Source organism: Artibeus jamaicensis, unplaced genomic scaffold (assembly GCF_021234435.1).
Source record: "Artibeus jamaicensis isolate MK-2021 breed Jamaican fruit bat unplaced genomic scaffold, CSHL_Jam_final contig_465, whole genome shotgun sequence".
In the NCBI taxonomy this organism is placed as follows: Eukaryota; Metazoa; Chordata; class Mammalia; order Chiroptera; family Phyllostomidae; genus Artibeus; species Artibeus jamaicensis.
Window position 1 is genome coordinate 14,965,423 of NW_026521843.1, and position 27,318 is coordinate 14,992,740.

Genomic DNA, 27,318 nt, shown 5'->3' on the forward strand with positions numbered 1-27,318 from the left:
TTGGGTCTGCAATTTCTCTAAAATAAAGGGGCAATAACTGATTTCCTTGTGCATGTAGAAAGACACTCGCTGTGCTGGGTGGGGAATGGAGGGTGGAGGGACGTGAAAGGTTAGGGTCCGGAGGCCAGATTAAAGCCCCACCCCCAACTCACAGTCCTCTGGGTCCGGGACCCTAACCTGGAGGGCGGGGTCTCAGGGTCTCGGAGTGTGGTCGTCACGTGACTCACTCCCGAGGCAGCCCCGCTGGAAGGCCGCTAGGCGGAAGTCGACGTGCAGAACGGGGTTGGGCGGCTCAGACTCCACATCCGGGAGAGGAGAGGAGAGCGGAAGTGGCGTTGGTCTGGCCGGAGCCCTTGGGTGAATTTGTTAGGCGTGGAGAGGGAGTGATGTCTTCCAGACTCGGTGCAGTACCCGCTGTGAGTTTCTCGGTTTGACCGTTATGCTTCAGAGGTAGCGCTGTCGAGCCTGCAACACGCGGTCCTCTCTTTTGTCCTAAGCTCACAATTGGTTTTATCAGAGCCCATCGTAGGCCCCACCCTTCTAGGTCAGATCTACCTGTCCCCTTCTTTCCCCTCACTTTTCGCTGTCTGTTCCCCACCTTCTTGGACTCAGTTCGTCGCCAGATTGCCATTAGCTTCTATTCTTTTTATACATGCAGTGCTCCCATGTCCGTTGTCCTCGCTGTTCTCTCTTTAGAACCTCTATCCAGACAGGGCGTTAAGAATGGGGGAGATGAAGGCTCTGGTGTTGTCACCTGCCGTCACTCTGTAGAAAGATAGGACCAAATACTTTTCCTTAAAAAGTCCTGCCTCCTTCCGTTTGAGTTAGATGCCCGGGGAGAGCTTCCATTTCTTCTGGGCACAGGGGGATTGTCATTTTGTGGTCAAGGTTCAGAGGTCTCTAGCATTCACTCATGTGCTTGCGTTTGCTAGACCCCGGGACCCACGTCCTTTAAGCAGCAGAGGACCACGAGGATCGTGGGCGCTAAGAAGTAAGTGAGGTTTTCTGAGGTCTGTTTATAACTGTCGCCAGGGCTGTCCATTCGAAGTATCTGTGATGATGAAAATTTTCTGTATCCGCGCTGTCCAGTATTGTTGCTTCTAGCCACGTATGGCTTTTGAATGCTTGAAATGTGGCTGGTATCAGAAATTGAGTTTTAAATTGTATTTAATTTTAATTCACTTAAATTTCAATAGCCACCTGTAGCTAACGTCTACCTTATTGGGCAGTGGGGGTCTAAACCTAGAGAACCAGTTTGCAAAAAAAAAAGAGAGAGGAAAAGAAAGAAAAGTATGAATCATAATAAAAATGGAGCATATGCTTTGAATTTATGTACTCATGGATACATTGAGGAACATGGAAGGACTAATAAGAAATGACCACAAGAAATCCTTGTATTTTCAAACTACTTGGCTTCCAGACTTGTGTATTATTTTGTATATTGAATGTGTTAAGCTTTTCCATACTTGTTAAGACAAAAAGGTCGTTGTTAACCAGATAGTCATTGGAAGGGATTAATTCATTCAGATAACATTTACTAAATATCTGCTATGTTCCAGGTGTGTAGTGGGTTAGATAGACAGACATGAAAAAACACAGCTAACAGTCTGAATGGGGAGATAGACAGACAAATAGATCAACACAGTACAGTATAATTCAGTATTTTTAAACAGGAATTTAATACAGCCTTTGGGAGAGGGGAGTGATAGTTTAGAAGGGAAGGTTTGACAGAGCAAGGCAGCTTGAAAGTTAAGGGAAGGGAAAGATGTTTTTTCCAGAAGAGAGAACAAGAGGTAAACAAAAATAATTTACTGGGATAGCAAGTGAGTAATTGTTAAAAAAAATATGAAGGTTAACGGGCCCTCATTTGTTAATCTAAATAAGAATAATTGGGGTTAGGACACTGACATTCTTATTTTTAACTGGCTCCCTAGGAGATTGTGAAATCTGAGAACCATTGGTGAGAACTGAGACTAGAAGTGAGTGGAGGATGAAACCATGAAGAAGAATATCAGCATTTAAGGACTGGGTAGAATAAAAGGCTGCAGATGATACTGAGATTAACTAAAATACTTTGTTAATGAAATCTAAATATTTATACCTAGAGAATGAACTAAGAGTCTTAAAAATTCCTGCTATATCAGAACTCAGTTGAAAATAAGGTTAAACTTTGCATCTCTGTGAGCAGAAGCAGAGATTGAAAAGTAGTGGCGCAGACAACATATTGTAAAGTTGCTGATTATTATAGTCATTGTTGGAACCAAAAGCCTTTTTTCTGTCATATGTATGGAAAGAGGAGTTTGAGATGATTCTGGTTTTTAAAAAATAGTGAAATGCCCTGACTTAATAGATAGATAGCATAAAATACTTCAGAACTGTTTTGTTGACCTTTAAAAATAAAGGTCACCTGGAGGGATTTCCTAACCATGTTGACTTAATACCCAAAATGTTATTCATGCTGATCATAGAAATAATTGATTTTTTTTTTTTTTTTTTTTTTTTTTTTACTTTGCTCGTGCTTATTCATGAAAGGGGTATGGATATATCTGAGTCCTACTCTGACAGTAAAGAAATTTCCATGAGGACAGTTTCCCAAGAAGAATCACATGAGACTTGACTCTTAATGGCCTGTGGACACTGTCAGGTCTTTCCAGTGAAGATGGTTCCTGCTGTTTGGGATGGTGGGTTTTGGCCCTAGAAGATGACCAGTTTCCATCTAAAAAATTTCTTAATACTTTTATGGAGGTATAAGTAAAGCACAATAGACTGTATTTATTGAAAATATACAGCATTATTAGCTTTGACATATGTAAGTACCTGTGAAACTGTCAACACAGTCGAGATAATATTTCAACCTCTTCCAAAAGTTTTTCATGTCCCTTTGCATTCCATTCCTCCTTCTGCTGTCCCCAGAGACCGCTCTGTTTTCTTTCACTGTACAGCAGTTTGCACATTCTAGGATTTCGTATAAATGAAATTATACACTATGTTGTCTTTTTATACGATTTCTTTCACTTAGAATAATGATTTTGAATGAAAATAGATTTTTTACTGAATAAAATTTCAGTATATATATGTCATAATTAGTTTATGGTCATAATCTACCTTGATGAATATTTGGGTTATTTTCAAATTGGGGGCCCCTGGCTGGTGTAGCTCAGTGGATTGAGCATGGGCTGTGAACCAAAGGATTGCTAGTTCAATTATCAGTCAGGGCACATGTCTGGGTTGTGGGCCAGGTCCTTGGTGGGGGCCAAGTGAGAGGCAACCACACATTAATGTTTCTCTCTGCTTCTTCCTCCCTTCTCCTCTCTCTAAGCAAATAAATAAAATCTTTTTTAAAATTTGGGGGTATTACAATAAAACTGCTACGAACATTCATGTGCAAGTCTCTATGTGGAAAAATATTTTTGTTTTGCTTTGAAAATATCCAAGATGGTATTTATTAGCATTTAAGGTGGTTGGGTCGTATGTCAGGAGTGTGTTTACCTTTGTAAGACATGGCTTGTTTTCTAAAGTGGTGGTATTTTATGTTCCTATCAGCAGTGTATAAGAGTAGGTCTTCAATTTAAAGGGTGTGTAGTGGTGTTTCATTATGTTTTTCTAAAATAATTAATTTTTTTGTTGATTTTTATTTTTAGGTATACAACATAGTGCTTAGACATTTGTGTAATTTATGAAGTCATCACCCCGGTAAATCTAGTGCCCATCTGACACCATATCTAGTATTACAGTATTATTGACTATATTCCCTATGCTGTACTTTACATTCCCATGACTTTTTTAAACTACAGTTCTTCATTTCTTCTCCCTTTTCATCCATCTCCCCATGCCCCTCCCACCTGGCAACCATCAAAATATTCTCTGTCTGTGAGTTTATTTGTTTTTCAGATTCCACATATAAATGAAATCATATGGTATTTGTCTTTCTCTGACTTACAGCACAGAGAAAGACAAATGGCATATTTGTCATATGCTATTTGTCTAGCATATCTTCTAGGTCCATTCATGTTGTTGCGGATGGCAAGATTTCTTTCTTTTTTAAAATTGGTTGTGGAGTGAGGGAGAGTAAGGGAGAGAGATGGGAGAAAGAGATAGAGGGGGTGGGGGTTGTTGCTCTACGTATTTATGCATTCCTTGGTTGATTTTTGTATGTGCCCTGACTGAGGTCAGGGATCGAATGCTCATCCTTGGTGTATCAAGATGATGCTCTAAACAATTAAGCTACCTGGCCAGGGCTGAATTGTAGCATTTAAAAACTGTGTGTGTGTGTGTGTGTGTGTGTGTGTGTATTCTGAATACAATTCCTTAGTCTCATACATGTTTCTTTTTAAATTTTTTAAATCCTCACTTGAGGACATGTTTATTGATTTTTAGAGAGGAAGGAGGGGGGAGAGAGAGAGAGAAAGAAAAAAGAATTCATGCAGAGAGAAACATTGATTGGTTGCCTCCTGTAGGCCCCCCACTGAGGATCAAATTCTAAACCTTTTGGCGTGCAGGGTAAGGCTCCAACCAGCCTTGCCAGGGCTGATGTGTGTTTCTTGAATACCTCCTTCCAGTTCATAGTTTCAATTTCATTTGCTTAATTGTGTCTTTTGAAGAGCAGAGGTTTTAAATTTATCATTAAAAATTATAAACATTATTTTTTCTTTTTATGTTTCATGCTTTTTGTATTCTATTTTTTAAGAGATTTTATTATTTTGAGAGAGAGAGGAAAGAAAGGAAAAAGACGGGGAAACTTTGATGTGCGAGAGATACATTGATCAGTTGCCTTTCACACTCCCTCAACCAGGGACCTGGCCTGCAACCCAGGCATGTGCCCCGACTGGAAATCCAACTGGTGACCTTTTGGTTCACAGGCTGACACTTGATCCACTGAGCCAAACCAGATAGGCCTTTTTTTCCTTTGTTTTTTTTTTTTTTTTGGTATTCTATTTAAGAAAACTTTCCTATCCCTAAATGATTTTCTGCTGTATTTTCCTCTCGAAGTGTTACAGGTTTTACATTTAGGTCTGTGACTCATTTAGAAATAATTTTTTTTAATCCTCACCCGAGGATAAAGTTAATTTTTATGTGTAGTGTATTTTAAAGGTCAGTGTTAATTTCTTTCCATTTGTGTATCCAATTGCTGAGAAGACTTTCTTTTCCCTATTTAGTTAATTTTGACCTTTGTCAAAAATCAGTTGAACATGTATGTGGGCGTGTGCATTTCTGAACTCTCCTCATCTGTCTTTTTGCCAGTACTAAAGTGTCTTGATCCTATAGCATTGGAGTTAATCTTGAAATTAGGTAGGGTAAGTTGTCTAAATTTGTTCTTTGCAAAATTATTTTGGCTATTTTAGATTCTTTGCATTTTTATATGAATCGTAGAATCGGTCAACATCTAAAAAAAGCATGCTGTAGTATTGATTGGTGTTATTTGAAATGTATAGGTCCATTTGAGGAGAACTGCCATTTTTTACAATATTGAGTTTTCTGATTTATAAGCATGCTGTATTTTTTTTCACTTATTTAGATCTTTAATTTCTCTCATCAGTGTGTTATAGTTTTCATTGTGAAAGTGTTGGGTGTCTTGTTAGAATGGTTCTTAGGTATTTTATGTGCTTTTTAATGTTTTTATAATTGTATTTTTATAAATTCATTTTTAGTTGCTTGTTGCTGTGATCTTTTTTTAATTTAATTTAATTTTTTAAATTTAATTATTTTTCAAGTACAGTTTTCTGCCTTTTACTCCCTTCCCGGCCCACCCCCGGTGTAATCTAAGAATACAATTAATTTTGTGTGTTAACCTTGTATTCTACCACTCGCTAAATTTATTTTTAGTTCTTAATGAATGTGTAGTCCCTAGAATTTGTTTTTGTAAACGAACATTTAATCTGCAAGTAAGGGGCAGTTTTACTTTTCTTCTTGTGATCCATGTGCTCCCCTTTTCTAAAAACCTTATTGCCATGGGATTTAACCATGGCACCTTCTGGGCCTGGAGGTTTCTTTTCGAGAGGTTTTGCTTAACAAATTCAATTTCTTTAAAAAAATAAAGAGCTTTTTAGTTTCTTTTTTCTATTTTGGTAAGTTGTATTTTTCAAGAAATTTATTTTTCTTAACTTGTCCATTTATTGGCATAAAATTGTTCAAATTATTATCTTATTTTAATGTCGGTATGATCTGTGGTGATAATACCTCTTTCATTCCTGACATTTGTTATTTATGGTATCTCTTTTTTGATCAGTTTACCTACAGGGTTGTCAATTTTGTTGTCTTTTCAGAGAACCAGATTTTCTCTATTGTCTACTTTATGATTGATGAATTTCTCCTCTTTATTATGTTTTTCCTTCTATTTACTTTGCTCTTCTTTTGAAAATTTCTTAGGAAATCTTAAGTCACTGGTTTTCTAATATAAGCATTTAGATCTTTTTCTAATATGTAAGTTTCCTCCTAAGTACTGCTTTAATTGTACCCCACAAATTTGGATATGCGTATTTTTGTGTTAATCACTTGAAAATATTTACAGATTTCCCTTGTGATTTCATTTGTGACCCATGAATTATTTGGAGTAGAGTGTTTAATTTCCAGATTCCTCTTCTTTAAACTTTAGCTATCTTACTGTTCTTGATTTCTAACTGAATTCTGGTGTGGTCAGAGAATACATATATAATTTTCATTTTTTTAAATTTAAAGTTTATGGCCCCACATATGACCTGTTTGGTGAATGCACTTGTCATCTATGTATGTATGTCATGTATGTGATTGTTGGAAATAGTGCCCATACATGTTAACATGAGCAAGGCGGCCGTTAGTGCCATTCCGATCTCCTACGTCTTCCCTGAATTTTTGTGTAGTTCTGTCAGTTGCTGAGAGGAGGAGGTCTTAACATTTTCTGCTAAGAGTAAAGAATTGTGTGTTTTTCCTCTCAATTCTGTCAATTTTGCTTTGTGTACTTTGAGCCTCTGTTATGGACACATACAATGAGTAATTATGTCTTCCTGATGATTTGTTACTTTTATCATTTTGAAGTGTCCCTTTTTATCTCAGGCAATATTCTTTGTTTTGAAGTCTGCTTTATCCGGTATTAAAATAGTCACTTCAGCCTTCTTGTGTTTGCTGATTGCATGGTATAATTTTTCATCTGTTTACTTCCAATCTATGTATGTCTTTATATTTAAAATGTGTACTTTGTAAGGATAGTATTGTAGGTTATTGCTTTTTGATTCACCCCGTCAGTCTGATTTTTAGCTGGAGTGTTTAGACCATAAGCATTTGAATTATGGTTGGATATGGGTCTCCTGTTTTATCTGTTCTTTGTACTTTGCCTTTTGTTCCTCTGTATCTTCTTTTTTGAATATCTAGTGTCCCATTTTTTAAAATATATTTTATTGATTATGCTATTATAGTTGTCCCATTTCCCCCCTTTATTCCTCTCTGCCCTGCATACCCCCTCCCACCCACATTCCCCCCTTTAGTTCATGTCCATGTGTCATAAGTTCTTTAGCTTCTACATTTCCTATACTATTCTTACCCTCCCCCTATTTTCTACCTGTCATTTATGCTACTTATTCTCTGTGCCTTTTCCCACTCTCTCCCCCCTCCCACTCCCCTGTTGATAACCCTCCATGTGAACTCCATTTCTGTGGTTCTGTTCCTGTTCTAGTTGTTTGCTTAGTTTGTTTTTGTTTTAGGTGTGGTTGTTAGTAGCTGTGAGTTTGCTGTCATTTTACTGTTCATATTTTTTATCTTCTTTTTCTTAGATAAATCCCTTTAACATTTCATATAATAAGAGTTTGGTGATGATGAACTCCTTGAACTTGACCTTATCTGAGAAGCACTTTAACTGCCCTTCCATTCTAAATGAAAGCTTTGCTGGATAGAGTCATCTTGGATGTAGGTTCTTGCCTTTCATGACTTGGAATACTTCTTTCCAGCCCCTTCTTGCTTGCAAGTTCTCTTTTGAGAAATCAGCTGACAGTCTTATGGGAACTCCTTTGTAGGTAACTGTCTCCTTTTCTCTTGCTGCTTCTAAGATTCTCTCCTTATTTTTAATCTTGGGTATTATAATTATGATGTACTTTGGTGTGTTCCTTCTTGGGTCCAACTTCTTTGAGATTCTCTGAGCTTCCTGGATTTTCTGGAAGTTTATTTTCTCTGCCATATTGAGGAAGTTCTCCTTTATTATTTGTTCAAATAACTTTTCCACTGGTGGCTGTTTCTTTCCCCCTTCTGGTACCCCTATAATTCGGATGTTGGAGCGTTTAAAGATGTCCTGGAGGTTCCTAAGCCTCTCCTCATGTTTTGAGTTCTTGTTTCTTTCTTCCTTCTAGTCCACTCCATTGATTTGAGTTCCAGTTTCCTTTCCATCACTATTGGTTCCCTGTACATTTTCCTTTATTTCACTTAGTGCGGCCTTCATTTTTTCATCTAATTTGTTACCAAGTTCAACCAGTTCTGTGAGCATCCTGATTCCCAGTGTTTTGAACTGTGCATCTGTTAGGTTGGCTCTCTCTTCGTCACTTAGTTGTATTTGTTCTGGAGCTTTGATCTCTTCTTTCATTTGGGCCATTTTTTTTTTTTTTTGTGGTCTCAGTGCACCTGTTACATAGTAAGAGGCAGAACCTTAGGTGTTCACCAGGGCAGAGCAACCCACGTGGCTGCTTTGTGATGCTGTATGTGGGGGAGGGGGTCCAAGAGGGAACAATGGCACCTGTTCCACTCTGCTGGATTTCGGTCACTTCCCCTGCTTCCCCCAAGCAAAGTGGACCCTTCTGGTGCTGATTCCCATGTGGCTGGGTTTTTGTAAGTTCTAGGACCCTGTTGATCTCTCCAATGAACTCTCCTGTGAGGCTGGGAGTTTCTCCCAATGCTGCCTCAACCCCCACAGGTGTTTTCAATCGGTGGTTTGAGGCTGTATTTTCTGGTGCTGGGACCCTGGGTTGCAAGGTCTGTCTCCCTCCCCCATTGTTTCTCCTGCTCCCCAGTTGTTTCTTCCAGTTTATATACACATGAATGTGAGACCACCTGCTCCACCAGCAACTGCCTTGCCGGGTCCACCAGCTGCCACCTTGTACACCCTGCTCCACAATCCACCGCTTCACCCGCTTTGTCCTGAGTCCTCTTTGTCCGACTGCCTGTGTCTGCCCCTCCTACCGGTCTGGATGGATGTTTCTTCTTTAACTTCTTGGTTGTTGGACTTACGTACAGTTCAATTTTCTGTCAGTTCTGGTTGTTTTTTGTTTTTAAATTGTTGTCCTTCTTTTGGTTGTGCAAGGAGGTACAACCTTGCCTCCATCTTGGCAGGAAGTCCTAGTGTCCCATTTTATTTTATCTGTTTGATTTTTGTCTTTCTCTCTTTTGGTAGTGGTTGCTCTAGGAATTGCAATGTGCATACCTATCCTTCCACTGTCCACTTAGAGTTCACATTCTACTACTTTACTTAAATATAGAAACCTCACAACCATATAGATTCCTTTAACCGTTAAGTTATAGCTGTCACATGTATTATATTTATATACGAGGTCTGTCCTGAAGGTATCCAGCCATGTAATATGAAAAATAGAGACATTATTGAAGAAGACACAAGATGCAAGAAACATTGTACACAGGACAATGATGCCTCAGTGCCCTTCAAAGTAGGCACCTTGGGACCTCACTCAGTCCTCCCAATGTCATCAGCTGCCCTGTCATATTTTCCTGAATCTCACTGATGGTCTGAAATGTCTTCCCTTTCAAAGGTGATTTTAGTTTTAGGGAAAGCTAGAAGTCTCAGGGCACTGCATCTGGGCTGTAGTGGGGCTGGGTCACCCGGGTGATTTGATGTTTTGCCAAAAAAAACTGCACAAGACGTAATGCATGAGCAGGCGTGTTACTGTGATGAAGCTGCCAATCACCAGTTGCCCATAGCTGTGGCCTTCTGAATCATTTGAATAATTTCTGAAGAGGAATGTTTAAGCTTAATGCAAAATTTGATGCAGATTTATTGCTGTATTCACTCAATCATTTTGAATGCACTGGCCACACAGTACACATGCTCACTCAATAGCATCTACTGCCCTCACTGACTAGTACAGTGAAGTCATCATAGTTCACGCATTTGCATTCCAGTCCAGTCTCCTTGGCTGCCAGGTTACATCGATGTCACGCAAAAACACTCTTGTTATATTAACAATGGCTGGACTATTTTTGGACAGACCTCATTGTATATTGAGAACCTGAACAAGTGATGTTAAAATTCTGCTTTAAAGAGAGAGAGAGAGAGAGAGAGAGTGTGTGTGTGTGTGTGTGTGTGTATGTATATAACACAATACCATTTCTGTTCCTCTTTATTCTCAAACTCTCTTTCTGGTATCATTTTCCTCTAGCTGGAATAATTTTCTTCAACATTTCTCATAAAGCAGCCCTGTTGACAAATTTTCTTAGTTTTTCTGTACTTGATGAAATATTTCAAAGGATATTTTCATAGCATCTTTTCTGTCAGGATTTAAAAGGTGGTGTTGCACTGTCTTCTGTCCTCCATGGTTTCAGTTGAGAAATTCACGATAATTTGAATCATTGCCTCCATATAGTATGTCATTTTTTTCTAGCTGCTTTCTAGGTTTTCTTTTAATCTTTGGTTTTGAACAGTTTCATTAAGATGTGTCTGTGTTTTTGTTTATTTTTCTCTTTTATATACGAGATTACCAGTTTATTACAAAAGACTAACTAGGGCGTAGCCAGGCGGAAGAGATACGAAAGGCAAGGTGTGTGGGCAGGGGGTGCAGCTGCCGACCTCTCTCAGGGCTCCGCCCACACCCCCAGTCTCCAGGTGTTTGCCAGGCTGAAAGCTCTGGGTGTGTTTTCTTTGAATTCATCCTTTTAAGTGTTTCTTGAGCTCCTTGACTCTAAACTCATTACATTTGGGAGATTTCCCATCATATTTTTTAAATTTGTTTTTCTGTCTCAGTCTCCTTTTTCTAGGATTACAACTACACTTCAGTGAGGCCTTTAGAGAGTGACCCACAGATTTGGGGGTTCATTTGGCTGTTTTTCAATCTGTTTTTCGTTCATATTAGATCATTTCTATTGATCTTTCATCAAGTTCGCAGATTCTTCCCTCTGTCATCTCCATTCTATTACTGAGCCTATCTAGTGAATTTTCGTTGGGTTCTTTTTTATAGTTTCTAATTTTTGCTGAAAATATCTACCTCTCCCTTCATTTCAAATGTGTTTTCCTTTATTTCGTGGAGCATAATTACAACAGCTGCTTTAAAGTCTATGATAGTTCCAAGGTCTAGATTATCTTGGGGTCGACATCTCTTAATCATCTGTTTCTTTGAGAATTGCTCATATTTTCCTGGTTCTTTGTGTATTGCATAATTTTTTCATTTATTCTCGATATTGTGATTGTTATATGTAGATCCTGGGTCTTTTAAGACTCTTCTGGGAAGTGTTAACATTTTTATTTTAACAGGTAACTTGTTTAGGTTCTGACTGTAAGTTCTGTTTTGCCTTCAGGGGGTGTTGGTTCAATGTCAGTCTGAGTCTTTGCTATGATGGTTTAGGCCTGTTTTGCACACAAATAGCTCACAGGTTAGTCTGAGACTTTTGGGGGGTATTTCAAATCTTATTTTACTCTCAAAGCTTTTGCTGCATTGGTTTGGGTTTTCACACGCTAGTAGCTCAGGTGTTAGCCTGAGACTTGTGCATTTTTTAAATCTTGCTTCACTTTTCAAAGCCTTTGCTCTAGCTGGTTTGGGTATGCCCCACACATACATAGCTCAAGCTAAGCTATGACTGGTGTGGACTCAGACACAAAATTACAGGATTCCTTTTTGCCTCTCTCTTCTTCACTGTTCCCTCTAGTCTCTAGGGGTCTCTTCCTTGTTTCTATGGCCAGAAAGGTATAGATTCCACTGGAATTTAGACTCTGCCTGTGCTGCTTTGCAGATGGAGTTCACCCTTGTTGCAGAGCCACGTGTGAGGGAGGGAAAACTGGGAAACACACACTTACGTGGGTCCCTTTTCCAAGGTTTTTTTTTTTTTTTTAAGATCTTATTTGTTTATTTACTTACTTTAAAGAAGGGAAGAGAGGGAGAGAAACATTGATGTGCAAGAGATACATCGATTGGTGCCCTTCACACACCATCAACCAGCGACCTGGCCTGCAACCCAGGCATGTGTCCTAACTGGGAACTGAACCAGTGACCTCTCAGTTTACAGGCTGGCATTTGATCCACTGAACCACATCAGCCAGGACACTTCTCCCAGTTTTGACTCCTCTTGTCAATATACCTGACTTTGTTTACTTTTCAGAGTCCAGAGTTTTTAGTTGTAATCGGCAAGAGTGGTGGGCTTATGCATCATGCCAGAACCAGGACTTCTCTGTATGAAATTTGTGATGTCGCCCCTCAGGTGCAGAGAGCTGAAAATCATTCATACTGACGCCTCCCTGTTAGTTGTTCTTATCCCTATTTCTATCCCCTTCTTCCCCCTGAGAACCATGTCAATAATTTTGATATTTACCCTTAAATACGGGGGTGGGTAAAAGCAGGTTTATGGTTGTGAATACGTGAAACCCAGTTTATTCTCATATTATTATTTATTAATTATTATGTTATTTTCCATATGAACAAATGTAAACCTACTTTTGCCTATCTCTGTATATATGAATTCTTATAAAATAGCTATTTAAATATGTATTTGTTTTTAATTTACTGAATTAACATTGTACTCTAAATCTTACTGTTTCCTTTTTCATTCAATAGTATACTTTTTAGTTATGTTCATGTTTCTTTGTATGAAACCATGTTTCATATTGCTTCTGACAACTACCTACTGTTCCATAATAGGTATCCATCACATTTTACTTACATAGTTTCCTAAGAATAGTCACCTGAATTTCTTCCAACTCTCTGTTCCTAAAACTTCTTTGTGTAATTCTTACCAGCTTTTCTAAATGTTATCTTGAATCTGTCTGCCTATCTTTACTACAGAATCTTAGTTCAAACCCTCGTCATCTCTTATCCATACCATTGCAACAAGCCGCTGACACTTCTTCCTTCGTTCAGTTTTCCTCCGTGTATCATTTTCCCATACAACCCCCAGAGTGACCTTTCTAAACCGTAAATGTACAGTGGCCTCACAGTTTGACAGCTGTTGCCCTACCACATCCTGAGCCACCTAGAAGATACTTTGTGGTTACTCAGTAATGTTTGTTAATAACACACAGACTGGTCTTGGATTTGGGAATTTGGATATACAACTGTATACCAGACTTCTCAGGGCAAGCTGAACTTAGACAAGACAGCACCCTTTGTTTAGCTGTAAAAGCCAAGTATCATGTTGCCTAAGTAAGATAGGGAGGCCACAACATAAGGGTTTAGGGAAGAGGCTACAGGAGAAGGAACATGGATCAGACTAGGGCCTATAAACTTCTTTTCCTCCTTTATTCTCAGGGATATTAGTTACAGCCCCTCTGGCAGAGACCCAGGGAGATCCAGACATGCCTAGGTATAGATCCAGGGGGGTCATCTGGCCGCAGAACACCCTGTCACTTAGGTCACTCTCCTTTCTTGGACGAATCTAGGAAGGAATGCGTACCTGGGCTTCTGAGTACTCATCACATGAACAGCTTACTCTCTGATTATACTGAAGTCCAGTATTAGTTGTATTAAATCAACCCTTGTAATTGTTTGAAGATTGAAATCTAAGTTCTGTTATTATCAGACTTCGTGTTTTTGCAAAGTTAATCAGATTGGTTATCTGCTTATGATATAAAATAATTAATAGGAACTTCATTTCACGCTCTCTTTGTGGCGTATATCTTTGTGATGTTAATAGCAGGACCAAGTGCTCCATAAAGGATAACAGTTTCCAGTACACTATTCCTCACGATGATTCCTTAAGCGGCTCCTCTTCTGCCTCTTCATGTGAACCAGTAAGTGATTTTCCAGCATCCTTTCGAAAATCTACCTCCTGGATGAAGATGAGAAGGATCAAGCGAGCTGCTACTCCCCCTGTTGAAGGTATCATTTTCATTATTTTGTTCCAAAGACAGAGCACTCTCTAAAGTTGTCTTTTCAGGTAGCCTTTGTAAGTGGCTCTTAAAGTCTTAAGTACCACAGACGAGTTTTTCATGAGTGATTAATTTCTTAAGGTGTTAGGCTATCATATACCGTTAGCTTCATGAATGATCCCTCTGTGTTGGAGTGAAATTCTGCTGCTCTTACTCCTCTAGGTTTTATCAGCCTTTCCTCTTCATGATTTGAACATCTTTCCCCTTCTTCTCATTTGATCTTCTATTGAGGGTTCAGGGACTAATGTAAGCGTCATTCTGGGTAAAATTTTCTTGGTGGTCATAGTCTCAAGGGGTCTTTAGTAGCCCTTTACTTTGAACAATTTGGCTTCAGTGTTAGCCTCAAACCAAGATGAAACAAAGCACACTATGGCGGAGAACACTGAAAAAGGAGAAGGGAAGGTCGAGCCAGTAAATCAATCAACAGTTATACCAACTTCCCCGACAATGGCACACACGCACCCGTGAGGCCCGTGCTTGCTGCTGATCTTTCCCTCTGACGAGTGGTGTTTGGAAGGCAGTCCCGGATGGGTGCTTACTCACCACACTCAGGTTTTTTTCTGTTTTTGCCTGTATCTCAGGGTCAGGTGGAGTATCAACCAAAGGGAAAAGGAAACCCAGGCAGGAAGAAGATGAAGATTATCGAGAATTTCCTCAGAAGAAGCATAAGCTCTATGGTAAGGGCGTACCTTTGCTAACTCTTTTCTCCCCGGGGGCCTGGGCTGTGTTGTTTGAGGGACAGAGACCTTAGGGTTTGGCCCTCAAAGCACTTTTGAACCCTTTGGGTTTTTTGGCAAGGGATGGCCTCCCTCCTGCCTTATTTTATTCTTCCCTTCTATTGTGATTTAAGGGAGTCGGTTGGTTAAGGGACTGGTGCATAGAGCCATGAGAAGAGCAGGGAAGAGATGTTGGTGCTGGAGAGGGGTTAGCAAAGGCAACATGTCGGGCTTCAAGTTTCTGTCTTGTGTCAGGGAGGAAGCAGCGGCCTAAAGCACAGCCTAACCCCAAGCCCCAGGCCCGTCGCATTCGGAAGGAGCCACCAGTGTATGCGGCAGGTATGCCTCCGGGCGGCAGCTTTGTGGGACCCAGTTCTCTCTTCCTGTTTTGTCGTTATCGTTGGTGGAGGGATGCTGCACCAGCGACAGCGTTTCTTTAAGGAGCCAGGCATGAACGGCATTGGTTAGAGGTTGCACAGGCCCTTGGTTCATTAATTTTCTCCTCTGCCTCAATTTATGTAATTTCTGCAAGCTTTAGTTTCCCTGTCTCTGAATAGGGAGAACAAAGGCAGTCAGGATTGTGAGGATTAAATGGGATTTAAAAAACCCATTTAACAAAGTCTCAGCCACATAGGAAACACTCAGCAAACTGGCTGTTACATATCTCAGCATCCCATTATTATATGCTGCTGGGAAAAGTGTTGCCTGTTGTCGGTTATACCTCCATAAAGCTGGGGGAAGAATGTGGCCTATTCTTTAAGTCACTGGGGTATGCATGTTTCTCAGATGGTTTTTATCACAGGGAATTGAGTAGAAGTTTTAGAAACTCCTCACTGTCTGAAAAAATATATTTCTAGGAGTTACACACAGCCGGAGTCTCTTACCCACAGAGGCAAAAAACCATTTTGTGAGACTTTTCCTAAGTTCTGGAATTGTGCTTTTCATTTCTGGAGAATACTGCAGGTCCTATCATGTTCTTTTCTCTTCTTCGTAGGCAGTTTAGAGGAGCAGTGGTACTTAGAAATTGTGGACAAAGGCAGCGTCTCCTGCCCTACCTGTCAGGCAGTGGGGAGGAAGACCATAGAGGGCTTAAAGAGACACATGGAGAACTGCAAACAGGTTAGATGTTTCCTGGCACTGTGTTGGGTTTGCTGACCACTGCGGCGAAGAGGCAGCATTGTGTCAAAATGGGCTTTGGAGGGCGGCAGTCGTGGGTTTAAACTTCCACTCAGTCACTCACTACTTGTATCATTTAGCTATTTATAGATGAGCCTTGGTTTCCTCATTTATATAATAGAGATAAAATAATTATGACTTTGGGTGGTCCATGACAGAACGAGAAATAAATAATACATGCTAAGTTCCTATCCCCATTACTTGACAAATATCGGCAGTCAGTAAATGGTAGTTCCTATTTTTTAAAAAATGAGTTGCCTTTACTTCTTTGCCCTTGAGATTGTGACACGGAGCTTTTCGAATTTTGAGATGCATTGACTGCTGAGTTTGGGAAATGAACGAGACCCAGACAGGAGCATTGGGTAGGACTTTGTGACCGTTTCCGTGGTGAGTAGTCTGGCACTGAGCGGTGTTTTTCACTGTAGGAAATGTTTACTTGCCACCACTGTGGGAAACAGCTTCGTTCACTGGCAGGGATGAAGTACCACGTCATGGCAAATCATAATAGTCTGGTAAGAGTGTCTTCTGTCCTATACTAGCCTACGGGGTGTTTGGCGGCCTTAAGTTGAGTATCGATCACTCAGTGGAGATGGCTAAGGTTCTGGGACTTTATAGGGTGTGAGTAAGAAAACCCTTTTCATAGAAGACTTATGTACAGTGTAGCCCGTGTGGTGGATACCTGGGTATTTGTGTGTTTAGGTTAGTCCTGAAGGTTCATACCCTGGGAGGCAGGGGCTTAGAACTCTGATTCTCTTCCTCTTTACTTCCCCGTCTGTCTAGGAGATGGGAAAGCCAGGAGTCACGTAACGTAGACTTCATGGGTATGAGCTTAGGTGCTTGCTAGTCCTTGATTCTTCTGTAATTTTTTTTTTCTGTATTTGTCTTTTCCATGAATTACCTTCTTGTTTGCTTCTCATGCTTTCTAGCCCATTTTGAAGACCGGAGATGAAATAGATGAGCCAAGTGAGAGGGAGCGTCTCCGAACGGTTCTGAAGAGACTGGGAAAGCTCCGGTGCATGCGAGAGGTGAGAGCCCCAGGACAGCGACTCCCTCTGCCTGGAGCCTTAGATTCAGGCCTGTCTGTTGCCCTCTTCCACTCGTCCTTCTTCTCCCTCGGGAACCTGGTTCTGCATCAGCTTCCAACATAAGAGTGGCTCCTGCTTTTCCAGGTCTCCCACACTCATTAATACGTCTTTATTTTCTTTCTGGTCTCCGAAAGTTTTTCTCCCCGGTCCTTGAAGGGGTTTCTTTACCAGCCATTCTTTGATGTGATGAAAAGGATTCTTGTAACCTTACTGTGAGGAACTTTGATATTGCAGGGTATTTGATATTGGTGTGGAATTGGATCGTAGACTAAGGAGGAAGCTCTGACACAGAAGAGGTGCAGAGTCCTAGTTCGCTGAATGTTGACCGAATGTTGACCGAACATCTAATGTGATGCTTGGTGGTAGACAGAACAGCTGTTGGGGCAGGGACAGCAAGGGCTGTGCCCGTGGGAATGTCAGAGAGGGTCCTGTGACATCAGAGGGTCTATTGGTGTGGAATGCCTTGTAGCTGTTCAGTAATGTACAGATCATGTCAAAAGATTTAACATTATAGCTGAGGTCTCTCTCCTGTGTTCAGAGTTGCTCCAGTAGCTTCACCAGCATCATGGGATATCTGTATCATGTCAGAAAATGTGGCAAAGGGGCTGCGGAGCTGGAGAAGATGACCCTGAAATGTCACCACTGTGAAAAGCCATATAGATCGAAGGCTGGACTTGCGTATCACCTGAGGTCAGAGCATGGGCCTGTGAGTACTGATTACTTTCCAGACCCTGTTGGGGTATATTCTGTGGTAGCTGCTTACTCCCACACCTTGCTGTACATTCTTTTTTTTAAAGATTTTATTTATTTATTTTTAGAGAGAGGGGGAGGGAAGGTGAGAGGAGAGGGAGAGAAACATCAGTGTTGCCTCTCACGTGTCCCCCACCGGGAACCTGCCCTGCAACCCACATCCCTGGGGTCGACTGGCGACCTTTTGCTTCATAGGCCCGCACTCAGTCCACTGAGCTATACCCGCCAGAGCTTGCTGTACATTCTTGGTTTCTCCTCTGGATCCCCATTTAATCTTTGGATGCTTTTGTTCTCTTTCCCTTTTTCTTCCTTTGTTCTCTCATTTCTGCCTTTCGAACATTCTTAGCTTAGAGAAATCAAAGTTCATTTTATAGTCTAGGCACAAGTAAACTCATTATTAATTCTATTTTTAAAGTCTAAGGCATTCCCCTGTAGTTGGAAAACCCCTGGGAACCTGCCCAGATGTGTCCCATGTTACGGTTTTGTTGTCATGACTTTCCTGATTACATTTCTGTGCTCTCCCTGCCTCATTTTCTTTTTAAGATTCAAGATGTAATTTATACATGCTAATACTCACCCTTTCTGGTGTACAGTTATTAAAGTTTTGGCAATTACTTACACATACAGTTGTGCAGCCAATACCATAAACAGTGTATTGAACAATTTAACAGTCCCCCCAAATTCCCTTGTGTCCCTTTGCAGTCGGCTCTTCTTGCCATTCCGGATGCCTAGCAACCACTGATTTATTTCCTGTCTTTATAATTTTGTCATTGGTTGACTGAATCACCACTCAAGGATATGTTTATTGATTTTAGAGAGAGAGGAAGGGTGGGAGGGAGAGGAGGGCGGGGGGTGGGGCAGGAGAGACATCCATCAGTTGCCTCCTGTACACCCCCTGACCAGGGGTTGAACCTGCATCTTTTTGGTGTACAGGATGCTGCTCCAATCAGCTGAGCCACCGGGCCAGGGCTTGTTTAGCCTTTTTCAGGATGTCATTTAAATGGAGTCATGCAGTATGTAAACTTTTGGGCCTGGCTTCTTTCACTTAGCATAATGCATTCATGTATTGGCATGTATCATTAATTCATTCCTTTTAATTCCTGTCTAGGATTCCATAATATGAATGTCTCACAATTTGTTTATCCATTTACCAATTCAAGAATGTTTGATTATTCCCATTTTGGGGTAATTATGAATAAAGATGCTATAAACATCCACTTAAAAGGTTTTGTATGAAAATAAGTTTTAATTTCTCTTGGGTAAATACTTAAGAATGGGATCACTGGGTCATATGATAAATGTGTTTTTAACTTTATAAGAAACTGTTTTCCGAGTGGCTGTGCCATTTTGCCTTCACCAGCAAAGGATGAGAATTCCAGTTGTCAGCATTCTTCTCGGCACGTGCTGTTGTTAGTATCACTGAGTTAATTCTGGTAGATACGTAGTGGTATTTCACTGTGGCTTAAATTTTTTAAAACACTTTTAATTTACTGATTTTAAGGGGGGGGGAGAAATATCGATTTGGTGTTCTATTTATTTATGCATTCATTGGTTGCTTCTTGTATGTGCCCTGACCAGAGATCAAACCCGCAACCTTGGTGCATCAGGACGGTGCTCTAACCCACTGACCTACCCGGTCAGGGCTGCTACTGTGGTTTCAGTTTGCATGTCCCTGATGATTAGTGATGTTGACTATCTTTTCATGTGCTAATTAGCAGTGCCAGTTTTTAGTGAAGTGTCTTCATTTGTGAAGTGTCTTTACAAATAGTTTGTAAAATCATTTATTCATTTTATTATGGAGTTTTTGTTGTCTTACTGTTAAGTTTTGAATACATTCAGATTTTTTTTTAACATATTGTGGATATAAGTCCTTTATCTGATATGTTTTATAAATATTTTCTCCCAGTCTTTACCCTTTCTTTTAATTTTTACAGTGTTTTTTTTAAGAACAGATTTCTTAACTTTGATCAAGTTCACTTTATATATTTCTTTCTTTATGGCTAATGCTTTTGTTGTTGTATCTAAGATATTTTACCCAACCCAGTGTATAATTTTCTACTGTGGCTGTAAAAATAAAGTTGCAAATGTATTGGCTTACACAACACCATTATATTATCTCACAGTTCATCAGGCCAGGAGTCTGGGTACAGAATGGTTCGGCTGGCTCTCTGGGTATAGAGAGCCTCACCAGGCTGGAACCAAAGTTTTGTTAGGGCCGCCCCTTTCTGCTGGGTCCAGGGGAGAATGTGCCCCTAGGCTCCTTAAAATTGTTCACGAATTCCATTCCATGCAGTTGCAGGGCCTCATTCTCTTGCTGGCTGTAGGCCAGGGGTCGTTCTCAGCCTCTGAAGGCCACCTCCATTCCCTGGCTCATGGTCCCCTTTCATCTTCAAGGCAGCAGCAGTATCGGGTCTATCTCATTCTTTGAATTTCTCCTGCTCCTTCTTCTGTCACATGTCTCTTACTTAAAGTCAACTGATTATGGACTTCAATTAGATCTACAGAATACCTTCCCATCAGCACCTAGATTCGTGTTTGAATAACTGACGGCTGTAGCCTTGCCAAGTCAACACATCAAAAAGCCATCACACCCGACACAATATTGAACAATATGTTAATTGTAACCAAAAAATAAATTTAAAAACTATTCGTATACCCAGGATCACAAAAACTTTCTCCCTTGGTTTCTTCTAGAAGTTTTATTGTATACATTTAGGGCTGTTATCCTTTTTGAGTTAAGATTCAGTTCTTTGCATATGGATGTGTATTGACTTTGAACCACTTTCACTTATTACAACAGAATAGATTTTATCCTGCTAAGAATCTTTTTTTACCAATAAAATGTACATTAAGATGGTGGAGCTTTATGATAGTGATTATTAGCACGCTGATAGCTCTTTGATATTTAGAGCAGAAAGGACAGCCGTAATCACTGGCTCTGATGGAAGCCACTTCTCAGGCTTGTGTTCTGCTGTATTTCATTTTTGCAGATCTTCTTTCCGGAGTCAGGGCAGCCGGAGTGCTTAAAAGAGATGAACCTGGAGTCAAAGAGTGGGGGCCGAGTTCAGAGGCGCTCTGCCAAGATAGCTGTGTACCACCTGCAGGAGCTGGCCTCTGCCGAACTGGCCAAGGAGTGGCCCAAGAGGAAGGTTCTTCAGGACCTGGTCCCTGATGATCGGAAGGTAAGGGAGAAACTTGTGTTCATTTTGAAGGATTATGTCTGATACTGTGCTTATTACATGCAGAAAAATAAATGCACTTGAGTACCTGATAAACAGTATTTTGCTTCTTTATTCTTGGAGGTGGAGTACATCTGATCCAGCTCCAGCGTTTAAATTCATGTAGGTCTTAGAGGAAGTCTGTTTCAGAAGCTCCTTTAAGGAGCCTCTTAATTTTGGACTACTTCCAGAGGACACCTAAAGTCCCAAGTTAGTTTTTTGCTTAGCTCTTGCCTAGTGGGTTTCCACTTTGTTAGTATATATGCAGTAGTTTATATTTAGCTTAGGTCATTGCCACTTGATTAGGGTGTGTTGTCCATTTTTTTCCTGTGGCAAAATGACCATTTCCCCCTTTGTAATCAGTGCATATTTGGGGGGGAGGTTGAGACTGTATAACTAACTTCTGTTTTATCATACTTCTACCCACTTACTTTAGCAACAGCCAGTGATTCATGCCTGCAGCAGTTATTATTGCAGTGTTTGCTTTTTTATTCCCATCATTTTTTCTATAATTATTCATTGGAATTCTGTGGTGAGAAAAGTCTGTCCTTTTTAGTAGGGACTCATAGATATTTATTTTATTCTATGGCCTGTGATCCAGTGCTATTTGCTACTCAAATTGTCTCAGATTTGAACATCAAGAGCTCTTTTTTTCTTTCTTCTGAAGATTTTATTTATTTTTAGAGACATGGGAAGAGAAGGAGAAAGAGGGAGAGAAATGTCAATGTGTGAGAGACACATCAACCAGTTGCCTCTCACATGCCCCCATCTGGGAACCTGGCTTTGTGGAACTTCAGAGTTACATAATCCAAAGAGTTGGTATGAAACTTTTGGGGTCTTTTGGAAGCTGGATTTCTCTAAGAAAATCTTTCTTGTCTTGTAGTTAAAATATACTCGCCCTGGGCTGCCTACCTTCAGCCAGGAAGTACTACATAAATGGAAGTCAGATATCAAGAAGTATCATCGCATCCAGTGTCCTAACCAGGTGGTTCTTTCTTACTCACTTATTCAGTAAATGTTTGTCACGTGTCTGCCATTGTTTCAGTTACTTATTCCTTTGTGACAAAGCACCTGAAACTCAGTGGCCTTTAAAACAGCACTTTTTTAATTCACAATTCTGTGAATAATTTTGTCGGGGCTCAGGGTGGTTCTCCTGCTATCCATTGCATGAGCTGCAATCAAGGGTCTCATTCAGCTGGAATCTCCAAGATGCAGCTAATTCAGCTGGAAGCTTGGCTGTCTGCTTGGCCTCTCCCTCTGGCAGGGTAGTTGGGGTACCTGCAGGGTACGTGGTGACTGATATTCAGAGAGCATTCCAACAGTGCTGAAGTGGAAGCTGAAGCACTCTTAAGGCCTAGTTTCAGAATTTGTTCAGTATCTTTCCATGGCATTCTATTCAAAGGAATCACAGGACTAGCCCAGATTCAAGCAGAGTTTCAACAAACTCCACTTCTTGATGTGGAGAGTGGCAGAGAATTTCCAGCCATTTTTAAGAAAAGGAGAGAGAGAGAGCGAGGAAGAGAGAGAAACATCAATTTGTTTTTCTGCCCATTTATGCATTTATTAGTTGCTTTTTGTTTTACTGATTTTAGGGAGAAAGGGAGGGGAAGAGAGATAGAGAAACATCTGTTTGTTGTTCCAATTATTTATGCATTCCTTTGTTGTTTCCTGTCTGTACCCTGACTGGGGATCGAACCCACAACCTTGGCATAGCTGGACGCCGCACTAACCACCTGAACTACCTGGCAGAGCCCCAGCCATCTTTAATATAACCCAGCTGTAGATGCAGTACTTTGGGGAGGAAAAGATATACAAGAAATAGAAGACATGTTTGTACTAAAGAAAGCAAATTAAAAAAAAAAACAACCTAACCGTGTAATTTGCTGTGTTTCTCTAAGTATTAGAAAAAGTGCTAGGGAAGGGAATATGTTAAGCTTTTGTAAACAACTTGTTTACCTCATTTCCTTTTACCTTTCATTGTTTTTCCTTCTTTTGTAGTTTGCCTGTGAATTCTTTCCCTGTTCAGTTTGTGTTATAATTTTTTTTACTTTAAGATTTTATTTATTTACTTTTATTTTAGAGAGGGGAAGGGGGAGAGGAAGAGAAATATAAGTGTGTGAGAGATATATCGATCAGTTGCCTCTCACACGCCCCCCAGCTGAGGACCTGGCCTGCAACCCAGGCATGTGCCCTGACTGGGAATCAAACTGGCAGTTTTCAGTTCACAGGCCGGTGCTCAGTCCACTGAGCCACACCAGCCAGGGTTGTTTGTGTTATAATTTATTGGACTTTCTCCAAATGCAGGGTTGGTCAGTGTCAATGACCTGCTTGCTAAAAGAAGGTTGCTCTTTTGTATAGTCTTCATGTTATTTTTTCTTCTTTTTTTTCAGGGCTGTGAGGCTGTCTACAGTAGTGTGTCTGGCCTTAAAGCTCACCTGGGCTCTTGTACTTTGGTTTGTACCTTTCTGAAATATTATCTTAACATGCCTTTTATCTTATCATGCCCTTTAAAATAGTCTGACACATAAGAGACTTCAGTTTAGGTGAACAGCTAGTTGTCCTGTTTTCTGTTATCTTCCGAGGCTGGTTAGTTTTTGATGTCCCAGAGAATCTTGTTCTGTTATTGGGTGGGATGCCAGGGTGTGTCCAAGACACAGAAAAGGCCAACACAGCCTTAAGTCATATCAGTTAAAGAATTTGGAGAAAATGTGTTAGTTCTGAATCCCTACCAGAGATTTAACAACTTCTGCCTGAGGCTCTCCCACACTGGACCTGCTCTGTCTTATTGGGGCCTTAAACTTTCTAGAATCAACTTACATGTACCTCTCTGGATTGGTGAAGATCCTCTAAACAAGCCCATCTGAACTATGCTGGTCTCTGAAGATGGGAAGTGGGATCCCTGGTGTCACGGCTAACAGCCATTCACCTCACCGAATCTTTTCCATGTTGACCCAGGTGCCCTACAACCCACCAGCCCTGGGGAGTGCCGCCACTGTCCAGTCCCTTTCAGAAGTATCTCCTCACCCAAATTGAGCACCATGGAAACCTGAAGCTTCAGGGGGGGAGAGAAGTGTCAGTTCAAGGCAACAAGAGGGTGATAGGCATCCAAGCCAGATCTGTCCAGGAATGCTTAGGAGTTTGTCATCTTGTTCTTCATTTGTGAGCCCTTAAGCTTTGCATTATGGATGGTACTCTTCGGATTCTGGGTTTCCACGGTGCTCTTTGCAGCAGTGGGAATAGTGAGAAGAATTGTACACTGGGGCCTCTTGTGAACTTTGGGAGCTTGATCGTTTTGGGGGCGGAGCCAGGGGACCTGAAGTGAAGTGACAAAAACCAGAGGAGACAGGGAAATGTGACATATCACATAATACAAGTGGGATTCGGGGTCGTGTGGAGCGGGGTGGGGGGTTTGGTACAGAATTGCGTTAGGATGGATTTACAGTGGTGGTAGTCTGCCCCAGCTGTGTTTTCTAAATATATAACTGTTTTGGATTCTCTTCCTTCTGACCTTTGCTAAAGTAGGATCCCTCTCTTCATCAGTGACAATCCCTACACAGGGCCCAGGTGTGTGTTCCTAAATTTACCAGTAATTCTCTTTTCTTTTAAAATAGGGAAACTTTGTGGCTGGAAAGTACAAGTGTCTTCTGTGTCAGAAAGAATTTGTATCAGAGAGTGGTGTCAAGTATCACATCAACTCCGTCCACGCTGAGGTGAGGATCCTGCTTTCCCAGGGATTTTGTAGTTCCATAGACCCTGCACATACTCCACCCGAGAGGCAGACTTCGTGTTTGTTTCTGTGGGCGAGGACTGTCCAGAGAAGTAAAGTGGTTACCGGAGACGTTGGCATTGAAAGCCAGTGAAATCAGGCGTGTGTGCACCAGGCTGAATTTACACTTCTGGAATTCTTACTTCACAGCAGTCTCTGTACTTCTGCTTTTAGTATTGTAACATCTTTGAGCAGCCTGGTTTTAATGCTGTTTAAAATACTGCTTAGGAACGGGTATAAAGGACATTGAGACATTTGGAGGAGTTTGAATAGTGATTATGTTAAATAACAGTAATCAAGTGTCCATGTTAATATTTAGAAATGTGATCATTGTAGTTAAGCAGGAGGGAAACACTTGTTCTTAGGTACGTGGCTGAAGTATTTAGGGATGAAGTAGCATGCCATCTGCAATTGCAAATGGCTCAGCAAAGAGAAGGAAGGAAGGAGAAAGGTGAACAATAGTAAATCTCGGTGTACGTTAAACTACGGTGACCTTTCTGAAGGTTTGTACATTTTCAAAGTGAGAAAGCTAAAAAGTCTCTGTTCCGCCCTAACCACGCCTTTCTCAGTTCTCCCCACACCCCTTCTTTACACTCCCGCTGCGTTTTCACCGAATAGTGTGTCTGTTTTGCCTCTGTAGGACTGGTTTGTTGTAAATCCAACAACAACCAAAAGCTTTGAAAAGCTAATGAAGATAAAGCAGCGGCAGCAAGAAGAAGAAAAGCGGAGGCAGCAGCACAGGAGCAGAAGGTCTCTAAGACGGAGGCAGCAGGCTGGCATGGAGCTTCCGGAGGAGGCAGAGCCCAGTCCCAGAGGAGGGAGAGACCAGAGGAGGAATAATGAGGAACTGCTGGTGTCGACCTCCTGTAAAGACCCAGAGCAGGAGCCAGTGCCAGCGCAGTTCCAGAGAGCAAAGCCCCCAAAGACTAATCATAAACGAGGGAGGAAATAGGCAGGCAGTGAACGCGCCTCTAGGAGAGCAGGAGTGATGCTGTTGTCACGGGGACCTAGGCTGGGAGGACCGAGTCGTGGGCTGAGTGAAGAGAAGTCTGCGCTTTCAGCTGTTTGTGTAAAGCTCTGACTTTCACTCTTTCCTCCTGTGTAAATTTCACTGTTTTCCCTACTTATTCACTTTGACAATCCCTCTCCCCCAACCCTTTTTGGTAGGCTTTCCTGCTGTTCCTCTTTGGGGTCCATTGTTTTTGTCTTAGCTTGCCCACAGAGCTCTCTCTTAGGGCCAACTATAGGCCCTGGTTGCCCTGTACAAGACTAAGAACACTGGTTGTCCTTTCCTTCCTGGGGTGTAGAACGTTCTTGGAAGGTCCACTGATTTCGTAGTCTCCATCATCAAGTTTATAAAACAATTCCAAGTTAATTTTTTTAAACAATACCGATTAATCATTTTGTATTTGTGCTATTACAAGCCTAGAAGCTAGAACTGTTGTCACTCGTGTAATAAGGTTACCCCGTCTCTTTGGGAAACAAACTTTATGGAGGGTGTTGGTTCTCTCAGTATGGTTTTAGGAGCAAAAGAAAGAAAACAGGCTTAGGATGAAAAAGCCAGAATTTCCCTACACTAGTTTCACTGGGAAATGCTTTGTTTGTCCCCAGTAGCAGTGACTGACTAGACCCGCAGGCATGACAAACTGGTTTGGGAGGCGTGTGTCCCAAACATGAAAATGGCTAGGAAGGAGAAATTAGAAGAAGCAATAATTACTGCCTCAACTTTCTTGGGGCTTGAGGCCTCATCTGCCATTATAATCTGCCCTCCTGAGGCTTGTTTTCCTCTCTCAGTTTTATGAATTGGGAAATACTAGGTTGATTGCCCCTGATTCCTTTGTTACGGAATTCTAGTGTTCCTGGGAATGCCGCTAAGGTTGGCAGCCAGGGCACATGTTCCATCTCTCCTGGACTCGACCTCACTTGTTAGTCTATGGCCCCCCTAAGTCCTCATCCCTCCCTTTAGTCAACCTCTGTCTGAATTTTCTGAGAATATTGCCCTCTCTCCTCTTTTATACGTGTTCTGTCGTCTTTAATCCTGAGACTTTGACACCAGATATAGATATTTCTCTGGAGTTGGAAAGAAAAATTTCCTTTTCTGTACCTCATGCCTACCTGATAATGTCGAATGGGCTGTTAGATAATTGTTTTGAAACCGGTGAAGGACACGGTGTAGCCACTCTGCATTTTCATTGGCACTTGTGCATTTAGAGCCCTTTCAGTAGATGAGGATTGTCAGGGAGGAGAAATGAAGAAGCTATGTTAATTTCTGGTGAGTAAGACTTGGGAAATGTTTGTTAATGACAAATAAATGACTCTCAGATTGACGTTTCCAGTTTTTCACTGACTTCCGACCTGCTACTTGACTCCTTGCTGATATAGTATATGGGCGTAAGAAAATGGCTACAGATGGTAATGAGTTTGAAATAAGTACCAAATGCAGTTGTCTTGGTCATTACTTAGCTCCCACAATCTGCTGGTTAAGATGAGTAATTGGAGATTAAAGCGAGTAAGCATAGCAGACTTGCCCAGTCTCCCACAGGGCCCTTACAGGCACTCCTTTTTTCTT

The 27,318-nt window shown here is 41.1% G+C and overlaps 1 protein-coding gene across 3 annotated transcripts; it reads left to right on the plus strand.

Annotated features, from left to right (window-relative positions):
- The first annotated feature begins 300 nt into the window (after positions 1–300).
- On the plus strand, positions 301–27,076 carry ZNF512 (zinc finger protein 512). 3 transcript variants are annotated; one of them, XM_037146639.2, is made up of 14 exons: positions 301–416; positions 933–991; positions 13,804–13,988; positions 14,620–14,715; positions 15,010–15,093; positions 15,749–15,873; positions 16,356–16,442; positions 16,857–16,955; positions 17,554–17,721; positions 20,756–20,947; positions 21,867–21,968; positions 23,374–23,436; positions 24,595–24,693; positions 25,390–27,076. In XM_037146639.2, the coding sequence occupies exons 1-14, from the start codon at positions 387–389 to the stop codon at positions 25,699–25,701; spliced, it is 1,701 nt and encodes a 566-aa protein (XP_037002534.1). In that variant the 5' UTR covers positions 301–386; the 3' UTR covers positions 25,702–27,076. The 3 variants fall into 3 exon arrangements, with proteins under 3 accessions (XP_037002534.1, XP_037002535.1, XP_037002536.1); XM_037146640.2 differs by having other exon boundaries at positions 13,807–13,988; XM_037146641.2 differs by lacking the exons at positions 301–416; positions 933–991 and adding an exon at positions 2,666–2,681.
- The last annotated feature ends 242 nt before the right edge of the window (positions 27,077–27,318 follow it).